Below are 13,033 nucleotides of genomic sequence, written 5' to 3'. Positions count from 1 at the left end.
GGAATAAATCTGAATAAGGAACAAAAAAAAAAGTTTCCTTCCCAGGCAGAATTCGGACCACGAAAGTCTTAGTTACCAGTCTATCGTGCTCTGGAGTGAACAAGGCTCTGAAATCAGCTACAAGGGTCAGTCCTGTTTTTTTTTGCCACTACTGTACATAAGCAAGACATCGTTATTGTTAATACTATATTATTATTATTATTATTATTATTATTATTATTATTATTATTAAGCTGCGGATTTATGCCTATATGCCTATTTTAATCCTTCACCTGAAGGCGGAAGATTTTAGGTTACATATTCACTTTAAGACATTGTGAGAATTATATGCGAATTCTATAGTGCCTTTAACTGCCTATTTCACTAGTAAATGCCTATTTGCTTATAAATGCCTAAAAGTTGCCTAAATATCCGTATTATATATTATACTTGAATTTACTGACCATTCTATCGATAGTTTTTGAATCTGTAATTTGTTTCTTTCTTATTAGCAGAGGGAAGTGATATAGAATTATCAATCATTCTGTGTGTTACGTTTTACTGCCACCAGAGAGCGGAGAAATCGAATAATTTAAAATCAACCAATAAGAAAAAATGTATTTCGAGAGCTGCATGAGGTAGTTGACTAGGGTAATTGTTTCAAACTGTGTATCCGTTTTGTGAGTTTGTGAATTGAGTATGGAGTTGGGTTTTCTGCTATAATACGTGAAATATACCATGGAGATATGCCAAAGCAAAAGTCATCAGAAGCACTGATTTGAATATACATTGACATTACTGCGTTCCCACTGGTTTGGTTCCCAGCTGAGACTGGATCCCTTAAGTATTGCCCCATCACTTCATGTGAAGTGGAAGGGAGTTTCTCCCAATTTAAGAACATTCTTACAGACAATAGACACCAGTTCTCAGTACAACATTTGGACGAATATTTAATTATTCACTGCCATAATGACATTACTATAGAAAGTAGTGTATAATGCTATGCTATGGTCGTGTTAGGCATTGGGAATTAGAAATTTGTTAGTGCCTTTTTAAATGCCTATTTTAGAATTTTGAATGCCTATTTTACCTGCAATTTCAACTGTTTTTTGTGCCTAAAAATCCGCAGCTTGATGATGATGATAATGATTATTATTATTATTATTATTATTATTATTATTATTATTATTATTATTATTATTATTATTATAGTACAAGGCATTGTGATTTTACCCTCTTTGGTGATATCTGGTATTAGTTGTCAATACTGAAGAGACAGCCAAATCAGCCATTTAAGAACTGCTCTTAAATGATCCTCACTATGATATATGCTATTTTTTTTTTTTTAAATTAGTGCCTCTAAACGTTTCAGACAGATCTTAAGCACTGAGAGATATAAAAATTCTGATGGCATACAGCAGTTACAGCAGTTGAACAAAAGAAAACACATGCACACTCACATGTGCATGTATGTACACACGAACACACACCAACACTATCACTCTACTATTATTATAAATTTGAATGCCTGACTACGGTATTACAGCATTATAAATACCTTCGCTCTCTTTGTGTGCACTTCTGGATGTATCATCAACTCTATTTCCATTTTCTTCTCCTGTACCAGCACTAGATACTCCTTCCTTTTTCTTTTCAAGTCTCGCTTTTTCCTTTTCATCAAAGTCTTCAGCATACATGTCCAATGCATCATCATAATTTATTGCTGATCTACTCTCTTTCTTGACAATTTTACGTTCTGAATCCTCAATCTGAAATGAACATAAATGCAATAAATAATAATTACAAGTTACCAAAATTCTAAAAATAATAAAAAAAAAATATGTTTTATTTCATGACACTCGCAACTTCCGAGGTTATATCAGGACAGCCGGTGTGCTGGAATTTTGTCCCACAAGAGTTCTTTTATATGCCAGTAAATCTATTGACATGAGCCTTTCACATTTAAGGAACCTCGGACACAGAAAACCAGCACTCTGCTGACTGTGCCACCAAGCCGACTCTTAAAATAATTAAAAATTTAATTTCAACTAAAATTTTTCCAAATTACCCATTCTTTTATGTAATGTAATGTTTTATTTTAATTGACAGAATTAAGGACATTCATCCTTCTGTTCCACTCAATCAGTATGATATAAAATTAGTACACTGCTGTAAACAAAACATAATTAATATAACAGAATAGCTACATAATACATCATTAATAGGTACCAGATTTTTAGGTTTTTAAAAAGACCATTTTAGGTTTTTGGAATAGGTGAATTAGGTTTTATGTCCAATTTGTGAAAGGGATCACAAAAACTCTCCAATCATTAAAAATGTATCCTTACAGTTATTCTTAAAACATAAATATATATTTATTAAGGCAACATGGACCACGAACCTGACCTTTTCAAGAACCAAACTATTTAACAAAATTGATAAGATTCGAAATTTTTGCTCCTTCCCCTTTAACATTATTTGTAGTTTGAATAAATTACTATAACAATTAACATTTTATCTAATATAATTTGCCTTCATATAACAATATAAATTTCAATTTAATAGATAAAAAGTACAGTGCACACAACTTTTGAATTCAATTTGTTCAGACTTGATCAAGAATTATTTTAAAAAGTAACAAACAAACAAAAGAACATTATTTACTTGTACTGTTCCTGGTTGCAATATATGACTAAATACTTTTCAAGATTCTCGACGTTTTCTATTGCCTCTCAAAATACAAGAACGAAAAAAGTTTTTTGACAGCACATGATGTCAAAGGTGCAAATTTCATCGCTGCCACTGCAGCAGGTACCCACAGTAACTGACAATTGAAGCTTTTCCCCCTGGAGAATTGAGCACACATTTTTCACTTTTTCAAATCCTGGATTCCTCTGCAATACTTTCTTCAGTTTTAATGTGATGGCTTCACCCATGGGTCCTGGTACTTCTTTCTGTAGAAAAGAGTCAGTGACACCAATTGCATCTTTCGGTTGTAATAACGAAGATTCCAAGTACTCAATATATTCTGGAAGGTCGCTGAAATTTGCCTTGAGGAAAGCAAGGGAGTCATAGATGTATAGATATTATCACTGCTAAGTAGAGGTTTTGCCTTAGGGATTGAGGCAGCCTCCTCCACATCGAGAGTGTTCTTTCCTCTCTCTCTCTTTACTCGTATCTCGAAATGTACTGATATTACTTAAAAAAAATGTGTATATATATATATATATATAACATATATAACGCAGTAAATACAGGACAATGCTTATCAACAATGATTTAGGTTTTTTAGGTACTAAGGTCCAATTTAGGTTTTTTTTTTAGGTTCAACAGAATTCACATAGCTCCTATGATCATGATTCGGAAAAGTATTGAAGAAATTAGGAGTTAGAAGCAAGGAAAAAAATAGGTAAAAAAACCTAATCATTAATGTAATACAATAAAAACAGTTTCTTTTGTCATCCCAAAATACCAATAAAATAATTATGTAATTATGTAATAGTAAATAATAATTATACCTACAATATAATGAAATAATTAAACTCAATCACATGATTACAATAATTATAACTTCAATTTGACTATGTTCGTAAGAAATTGCTTAGCCTATTCTTGAAAGTAGTTATTGTCTGGTAGTCCCTAATATTTGAGTAGAGAATTCTGTTGACAAGGGACTGAGACAGCAAAAGAGAATGAATAGTAATAATAAAAATAATAATGGTTTTATTTAACCTGGCAGAGTTAAGGCCATAGAGCCTTCTCTAAACACTGAACTCAACATTCTATGATGAGGAATTGCTAGGATTTGACTCTCCTGTGACCACTGGTAGTGACTAGACCACCAAAAGTGCTTATAATCAGCAGTAGGGCTCGGATTTCTATTACTACAAACTCTGGAAATATCTATGCACTTATATCATAAGCAGGGAACGGATTTATATGGACTAAAAATATATGAAATATGTAAATATATATGTAGTTATTTTTACCAAAATATGGAATTAAATATGGATTTTTACCAAAATATGGAATTAAATATGGACTTAAAATTATAAAAAAATGACTATGTACGTTAAATATTGGTACATTTTAATCAAACTAAACAAAAAATATAATGGACGTACCTTATCTTCCAATGTAGTTTCAACAAAACACAATTTTTATTGTCTGTTACCATAACAATAGGTTACAAACATTTCTTTCAAGTGCTGAAAAGTGAATCTTCTTCTATTGTCTCTGAGGATAGATTTATACTGACTAAAAGAGCGTTCGACGTCACAAGAAGTAACTGGTACATAATTCAATTTCACAATGTCTGCTGGGGATAAGTCCAAGTTAATCTTCACTGTTGATTCACCACTCATCACAGCAACAACCTTTTGTAGTTCTTCATATCCAGGGTTTTTTGAAAGTACAGTGTCCACCTTAGCTCTTACTGCATCTGCAACTTTACCTCTACCACGATTCAGTTGTTCCACAGTACTATTTATAATTTCAAAACTTTCAGATAGTGAAAGGTGCCTATTTTGGAGACTTTTGAGCGTTTTTATGATGCATGAAAATGTATGCTGAATGTGAGCTAAGTCATTCTTCACACTTATGTCACAGGTAACTGTTTTCGCAGTATCAATTGAGACTGCATCTTCAGAGTCCAATGCAAGGAGAACATTGTTAATAGAGTCTATATGTTCGGCATAATATTCAACTGCTTCTAGCCATGTACCCCATCTAGTTAAATTTAGCTTTGGTGGCAATGGAATTTCAGGGTACATTTCTTTCAACACGTTAACTCTACTGGGAGCTTTGAGAAATACTTTTTTCACTGATGAAATCAACAAATCTACTTTAGGGAAATTGTCTCTGACCACTTCTGCCACACGATGAAATGCATGCGCCACACAAGTAAAATGAGTCAATTTAGGATATACAACAGATAATGCTTGTCCAGCTTTGACCATATAAGGGGCAGCATCGCTAATAAAGAATAACACATTATCGTACATAATACCCTTTGGCCACAGGATACCCATAGCTTCGTTGAACAGTTTAACTATAGTTTTGTTATTGCACTTTTCTAGAACATCACAATGTAAAAGAATTCGTTCAGAATATTGTTCACTTAACAAACCGATAACTACATTACCAACAAGTCTACCTTCTTTGTCGGGAGTCTCATCAATGGAAACCCAAATTGAACTATCTTTAATTTCATCTCTTATCTTCTGTATTGTCTCATCGTAGATGGATGGAGCATACGTCTTCCTAAGTGTTGACTCATCCGGGATTGTATGTTGAGTATATTTTTCAAGGAATTCCCTGAAGACCTTATTCTTTAGTTTGTAGAGAGGAATATCAGCAGAGATGAGAGAACGGCACAGGTCGATGTTAAACTCAGATCTTACATTCGATGTTGTTGGTTGTGTTAAAAACAATTGTCTCTGCTTGGAATTTAGTTGTTTGTTGGCCTGATGTTTACTAGTTGTAATGTGTTGTTGCACCAGGAACTTTTGTGTAGATGATACTGCACACTGACACAAATTACAAAATAATATTTTATTGTCAGTTGATAAACCATCTTCTTTAAATTCTGAAATGTAACTCGTTAGTTTTGATTTTAAATTGACTGAATGACGTACTTTTGGCATATTTACCGTCTTTATAGTATGATTTACAAAACTGAACCTATGTGTACTCTGACTGGCATTTAACTGTTGAGCTGCACAACTGAAGTCTGTTAAAAATTTTAAATTAAATTAATACAGTTTTGTAACTTACTTTCCCATTGTTGATAGGACTGCTAATTTTCAAATAACTCTGATGTTAAAGGGATTACTGAACATGTGTTTAAATCTCTATTGTTGAAATGTATTTTTAAAAGTTAATGGAATTTTGTTTTGTTTTATTGTTAAACCTAATATAATATGGACTGTTTTATATGAAATATGGAAAATATATGGAAATTAACGAAAATATGTACTAAACTCTAAAATATGGAAAAATATGGAAAATAAAAGTAGGATTTTTCAACCCTACACATTGTGAAACATAAAGATAATGCAAAATATAAATTATATTAGCTTTATAAGTAAATATGTATTTACATATAAATCCTTTCCCTGATCATAAGAATACTAAAATATGGCAAAAATTAAATATAGCCTAAAAATTACTTTAAAAACTCTGTATTGGCTGTTCTACAAAATTGTTTTCGGGAATATTAACTCTTTATACTGGCCATAGCAAACAGTTCAGCCTATAAAAATAGCAGGGGTAGAAGACAGATGAAAAATATTCAATGTCTGTCCTTGCATGACTAATTTTGTTACAGCTATGTTAACAGAGTCACTGACTGTTATGGCAACAGTAGAATTAGAACCTCTTAAGTGTCACATGTTTGGAAGGGGTGAAGAGGATGAAGGTGAGACCGATCAGCAACAATTTGACCATAATCCATCCTAACATTCTTTTGTCCTTTGTGTTTTGACAACTTACTGCTGGCGAATCCAGTTATCTTCAAACTTCATTGAACCACAAAATATTTCTAAAGAAAATAAATCTAAATAAATAGCCAAATGTAAACAAAATCTCGTGCCATTATTGACACGAAACATGTTTGGAGAACTGTTAAAACTATTGTAATAAATAACTGTTGTTGTTGTTGTTTGCTAATGCTGAATTTCTGACAACGAAATCATTAATTCTCTCGCTCTCCAGTATTTTTCACTCAAGGACACTAAGTTGATAGTGGCTGGGCAGTGCTGAAGATGATTTTGATGCATTTCCTCTTGAAGATCACATAAGGGGCAGAATGGTGAAGGAGATATTCCAATCCTGTGGAGATGCTTGGCCAAGCAGTCATGGTCCGTAAACAGTCTAAAAATTGCAACTGCATTCTTCCTTGGGTATCCAGGGACGTTTTGGGTTGAGACAGATTCGCACCTTTTATTTTTTTAAATTTGGAGATGATGATTTGTTATAATTTTGTGGTATTGTGAAGTAATCATTTTTTTTGTTGTATAATAGGATAATTGTGTAGCAGGTTTCTGAATAGTACCACAGCCCTTTTTGGCAAGATAATCAGTAGCATCATTGCCAGTCAATCCGCAGTGTGCTGATATGCATTGAAAAACTATTTTTTTGTAATAAATAAATAAAAATATGTCTTTCTCCCATTTTTGATCAAATATGACTTAATAGTAAAATATGCATTTTTATAATCAATAAACACCGTGACATGTTTAGAAAAGCTAGAAATATGTTGTTGTTGTTTTCTAATGCCAGGCGTTTGACAATAAAGTCATTTGACCTCTTGCACTCCAATATTTTTCAAAGATATTATCATGACTAGCCACTGAAGCACAGATTCTGAGGTGTTCCGAATCCATTTCTTGGTTTGAGTTGCACAATGGGCAATGTGTTTAATTTAACTTAAGCTTATAAAAATATGACATGTTACAGAAATCCAATCCCTATTCAAAAATACTAAGCACCAAGTTACACCTATAGCTTGGAATTATTATGGCTGAAAGGTACAACATTTCAGAATCTTCTTTTCAGGAGATGTGAGATGAATCTGATGTTTCATTCCCAAACAACTAGAGCACAGACTTTCCAATACAGGCAAGTCTAAGTAAAATTTATAAGGACAATGATGATGTCGGATTAAGTTTTACCAGAATATTCTCTTTTCCTGTGCTGTCATTTCACAATTGCTTCATAATTGACACAATCATCCTTATGGCTATTGCAGAAATCAATGGAAATCTATTACATTGTACCTATCATTTTCCAGAAGACCACTGCCATGGGATTTCTGTGGTAAATGGTCTATAGAACAAATAACTGAGAAATCCCTGGTAGCTGACACTACTTGAGTTGTCAGTTAGGGTACATTGAGAAACACAAAGTGAACCTACTTTACACTACATAGATTAAAGCCTCTTTTACACAGTGACAGTTCTCTCATGAGAGTTGCTATAGTTCACTCTCATGATGGGAAGTGTTTACATGAGATTCAGAATGAGACCATACTGTCATAAAAAGCGTTAGAAGTGGGAATGGTTGAAGCCATGGCCAGAATTATTAAATTAAGGAGAAAAAAAATTAACATTTTAACGCATTGTATTCTTCACCTGACATAATTAGGAACATTAAATCCAGACGTTTGAGATGGGCAGGGGATGTAGCACATATGGGCAAATCCAGAAATGCATATAGAGTGTTAGTTGGGAGGCCGGAGGGAAAAAGACCTTTGGGGAGATCGAGACGTAGATGGGAAGATAATATTAAAATGGATTTGAGGGAGGTGGGGTATGATGATAAAGACTGGATTAATCTTGCTCAGGATAGGGACCAATGGCGGGCTTATGTGAGGGCGGCAATGAACCTTCGGGTTCCTTAAAAGCCAGTAAGTAAGTATGATTAATTCTGCTTAATTTGGTGTTCGGTTTATTAAAATATTCTAATATTTACTATTTTAAACATATTTTTTAAAAATATTAGTGTATTTGTGTTTTAGAGAAAAAATTTACCACTTTTCACAAAAAAAAAAATTATTATCTCAGGAACTAATTGTCTTAGAAGGCTGTGGTTTGGCTTGTTTTATAGTAAAATTAATGCTTCATAAAGCCTGTGTTTCAAAATTTTGCCCATTCTGATGAAGAACTCAGAATACTAATGAATAATTTAATAATGTTGTTTGGCACTGAGTTCCAAAAATGTGTCTGTTGGTATGTCAACGTTGGAACTTAGTATACTAGATGCTGTACTCACATTTAATGATGGATACATTGCAAGAATACAGGCGTTGAAGGATCTAGGTATTCAAATAGGATATAACCTCAGTGGCGTATACTGGTTAAAGGGTTTGGGCTACCGCTAACCCTATTATTACACAAAATATATCTAACAATTACTTTAATTTTAATTACTATGGTAAAACTAATAATACAAAATTATTACATTATGTTATATTACAAACTTTTTCTTTTGTAATTTCCTTGGGCTACCGCCGGTAGCCCGCAAAATACGCCCCTGTATAACCTCGAAAAACATGGAGAACTTGGACTCATTGCGAATGAGATAATGGTAACAAACACTTGAATACAATCCACAGAGGCCAGTCGAGAGAGCCAGGAGCTTCGGAGGGCCGCCTGTAGAGCGATCTGAAAACCAGAAGAAGTTACGGGATGATGAATGAAAGGATGATAGGGGAGAAAAGGAAGTGGCGTAGTTGAATGGGGTTCCAATTGTCTGATAAAGTTACCTGATATTCATCCATAGGGGTGAGGGAAAAACCTTGAAAAAACTTCACCCAGGCAATTCGTCCTGACCAAGAATCGAACCCGTGCCCGCTGGGTTCGGAGTTAGGCTCGCTAACCCCTCACTCACAACGGTGGACTAACTCTGGAATTAACTGTCACTGTCCTGATGGAGTGGAAGAGAAGGCCTGATGCCTTAACCTTACCAGAATAAATAAAAAGTAGTAATAATAATAATAATAATAATAATAATAATTATTATTATTATTATTATTATTATTATTATTATTATAAATAACCCACACTTGTTCTCCTTATCTCCTTAGCAATTAGAATAATAATTGGAGCAAAGGCTAGAGAATCGTGTAGACCATTTTTTTTAATGAGAGATTCTGACCTTAACAAATCAGTACATATACTCATTAATAAATTTATTCTTATGTAATAAAGAACATTTTCTAACTAATTCAACCATACATAGCACAAATACCCGCAGAAAGAATGATTTTCATACACCATCATCAAATTTATCATGCTATCAAAGGGGAGTACGTTACATGGCAATAAAAATTTTCAATGGTCTTCCTGAAGACATTAATGGCCGGTTTGTCCAAGTATTGTTAGAACACTTAACGACTGTTAAACCTTCAACAGTTTGTTAAATACAGTTTTTCCATTTGTTCAACACCAGTTTGGCCTAACAGATTCTTAACCGTTTGTTAACTTTAAATGTAGGATTTCAGGCCGTTAACTCATTTAACAAACAGTTAAACATGGCGGATAACACCACAGCTGTTCAGACAAAAGTTGTGAAAATAACATGTTATGTTTCTCTTTGAGGAATGTTTACAGTAAGGGCCGGTTTCACCAAGCTTCAGTAAATCAGTCCAAATGAAACATTAGCTAGTACTGAACATTAAAATATTTTCACGAGTACATTTGTATGTGCACTCTTCCCCTAGACTTCAAGCCGAGTAGCTATATGTGCCTCGTCACGCTAGTTACGCCATGACTCCTCGATGGAGTAGTCAGTAGCGAGTTGGATTGCTATGCCGGGGGCCCGTGTTCGATTCTCAGCGATAACTTTTTTTTTTTATTAATATAAATAATTTTTATACATGTTACCTTTCTTCATTTTTTTAATTTTGTGTACTGGAACGAATTATTTCGCAACTCTGGCTCCACTAGGAGAATTTAAAAAACTCTTGGGAGATCAATTTTCTTCCCGAAATAAAACAAAGATAAACGAACAAATTAAAGAAAAATAAAATAAATGCACATGTGGATCTAATACTTCATCCACATGCCACCGGCGTCTATCACTCCCTGGAATTTTCGGGGCATTGAGTCCACCAGATCTCGGAAATAGTTCTGGTCCTTAGCGAAATCTTTCCAGGTAGCCAGAACTTGATCCCAGAACTGATCTGGATTTTGAGGTGGGATGTCTCGATATTTGTCAATCCTCCTCTTTTTCATGCTTTTCCGTGAACCGTCTTTGAACGTTTATGGCGGTGTGCGCGGGGTGATTATCCTGCTGGAAAATAAAATTTCCATCGGAAAGAAAACGATTATAAATTCCAAGAATCCAGCTCTTTCGCTTCTGTTTTAAAGCCAGTGCAAACATATCTTATCGCTAGCTATAATATAATTCTAATAAATGAAAGTTAATATACCAATTAAGTTTTGTTATGTTTGAATGCACATTATGTATTAATTTACTAATATTTCTTAGGTACCGGTATGTAGTTATAATAATCACTTTCATGTCTTAAAATAAAACTCAGTTGTATGCTACTTAGTTGACTAGTTTCAGCTTTGTCTCAGCTGTTTTTATGATATTCTAACCTATGATCAGTTTCTTCTAAAATTTTGAGTACCGGTACTACGATCTTCGTGACGTGGTATCTTTTGTGAATTTTTGTGTCATTCAAATTTTTAAAATGATCGGTTTTTAAATGGTTAATATTATCTCCATTTGACTCTTAATTTTCGAGCAGTTCCAGATATAACAATTCTGCGTCGAAACGTTCCGCATTTTATATTGCAACTAATGAATAATTAAAAATTTAAAGACGGAAATTACTATCACTAAACTTAATGATAGTTTTACTGGTTCGTTAGGCTAAAGATGCTTGGTGAGATATAAAAATGATTTAATGAACCAGTAAATAAATTAATGAATCATTAAAACCTTAATGAAGCTTTGTGAAACCGGCCATAAGACTGGTAATTGTTATATATTGTTAAAATTAATTCGTGTCGCGATATGACTTTTGTTAGAAGTTAAAGCGACAATAAATAAATAAATAGAAAAAAAAAAAAGACTGGTAATATATAATTTAAAAGATATTTTGGAATATTAATATAGGAAAGATAACCTTTATAAGTCAACTGATTATCATACTGACGCTTATTTCGATGCTGAGCTATTATCCATTTAATATTGAGGAAATGTGCGATCTTAATGTGGCAAGAAATTGAAGTCAGATCTGAATATCCTACAAACAGAAATAGGCCACTTGTTCCAATTCACCAGCTACTATTAACTCTAGATTCTATGTTACTGGCTCTTCAACTATAGCCGATGTCAATAGTACTTCAAAATACACAGTGAGTAAATAATAAAATGTTTCAGCAGCAATTGCTTCTTTAGGACGAAATTACATATAATTTATACATGAACCTGAATTAGAGAATTTTATATCATACGGAATTCTCCTCGGGGTTTTGTGTACAGTTGACTACACACATTCGTGTAATTATTGTCACCTGGTGGTCATAATGCTGAGATTTTTCTAAACAGAAATTCATATTTAGCATTATAAAATATAACCATACTTATAATAATTATTATTATTCAATAGTAGTCAATGCAACTTTCATTTATCAACTCTCTGTACTGTATGACTCATGGCTACTGTAACAGGTTACGATTTTACACATGTTTCATGACTTACTCTAAAGTACAGAATTTAAATAATAATAGCAACCAATAAGAAGTTGTCTTATACAGGGTGTATCAAAAATACGTGTACAAACTTCAGGCATGGGTTCCTTACACCAAAAGAAGGAAAAAAGTTCATATGAACATATGTCCCATAATCCTTTGTTTCCCCGTTATTCATTTATTACTAAAAGTTTGCGTTCAACGGCCTTCGAGGTCCAACCTCAAAACTTCATTTCTTTATGCACTCATTCATAGAAGGCTGTGACTCGTTGTAGCAGAAATGGACTGCAGATGGCGAAGTGTTGCCATGGAGACTTGTTTACATGTGTCATTTGTCATTAGTCTGTCTTCAACGTTGCAATTGTGAACGTGGAGTGAGTTAACGTGTTTCGTTCAACCATGGCAGGACGATATTCATTTCGTGAGCAGGCTGACGTCATTTTTATGTATGGTCGCGCGAATGGTAATGGACGCGAGGCTGTACGGCTGTATCAGATGGCGTTTCCAGACCGAAGACAACCGAATCATCAAACCTTTGTTGCTGTGTATCGTCGCGTTGCTGAGACAGGAACCATTGCACCACAGACTGGTGATCGAGGAAGACCAAGAGTTGTTCGTACGCCGAACCTCGAAGAAGACATTTTACACTGTGCCAAAGACGATCCAGGTATCAGTACAAGACAATTGGCTGTGGCAACTGGTACATCACACAGTACAGCATGGAGGGTACTTCACGAGCAGCTCTTGTATCCGCAACGTGTGCAGGGCCTTTCGCCTGCCGATTATCCACCACGGGAGAACTTTTGCCGATGGTTTCTAGCACAAATAGTCAATCCATTGTTTGTCT

General features: G+C 34.0%; 1 protein-coding gene across 28 annotated transcripts in view; it reads right to left on the bottom strand.

The window, feature by feature from the left end:
* LOC138705774 (uncharacterized) overlaps window positions 1-13,033 on the bottom strand; it is a 307,903-nt gene that overhangs the window by 246,563 nt on the left and 48,307 nt on the right. For all 28 annotated transcript variants that reach the window (XR_011333771.1, XR_011333770.1, XR_011333777.1 and 25 more), the window contains one exon: window positions 1,538-1,748. Coding sequence is in view for 2 of the 28 variants with exons in the window: in XM_069834408.1 (XP_069690509.1) it covers window positions 1,538-1,748 (211 nt within the window). In the remaining 26 variants the exon portion in view is untranslated. The remainder of the gene's footprint in view (window positions 1-1,537; window positions 1,749-13,033) is intronic.

Source organism: Periplaneta americana, chromosome 9, assembly GCF_040183065.1.
Source record: "Periplaneta americana isolate PAMFEO1 chromosome 9, P.americana_PAMFEO1_priV1, whole genome shotgun sequence".
NCBI lineage: Eukaryota > Metazoa > Arthropoda > Insecta > Blattodea > Blattidae > Periplaneta > Periplaneta americana.
This window is presented reverse-complemented; position numbering and strand designations above follow the sequence as displayed.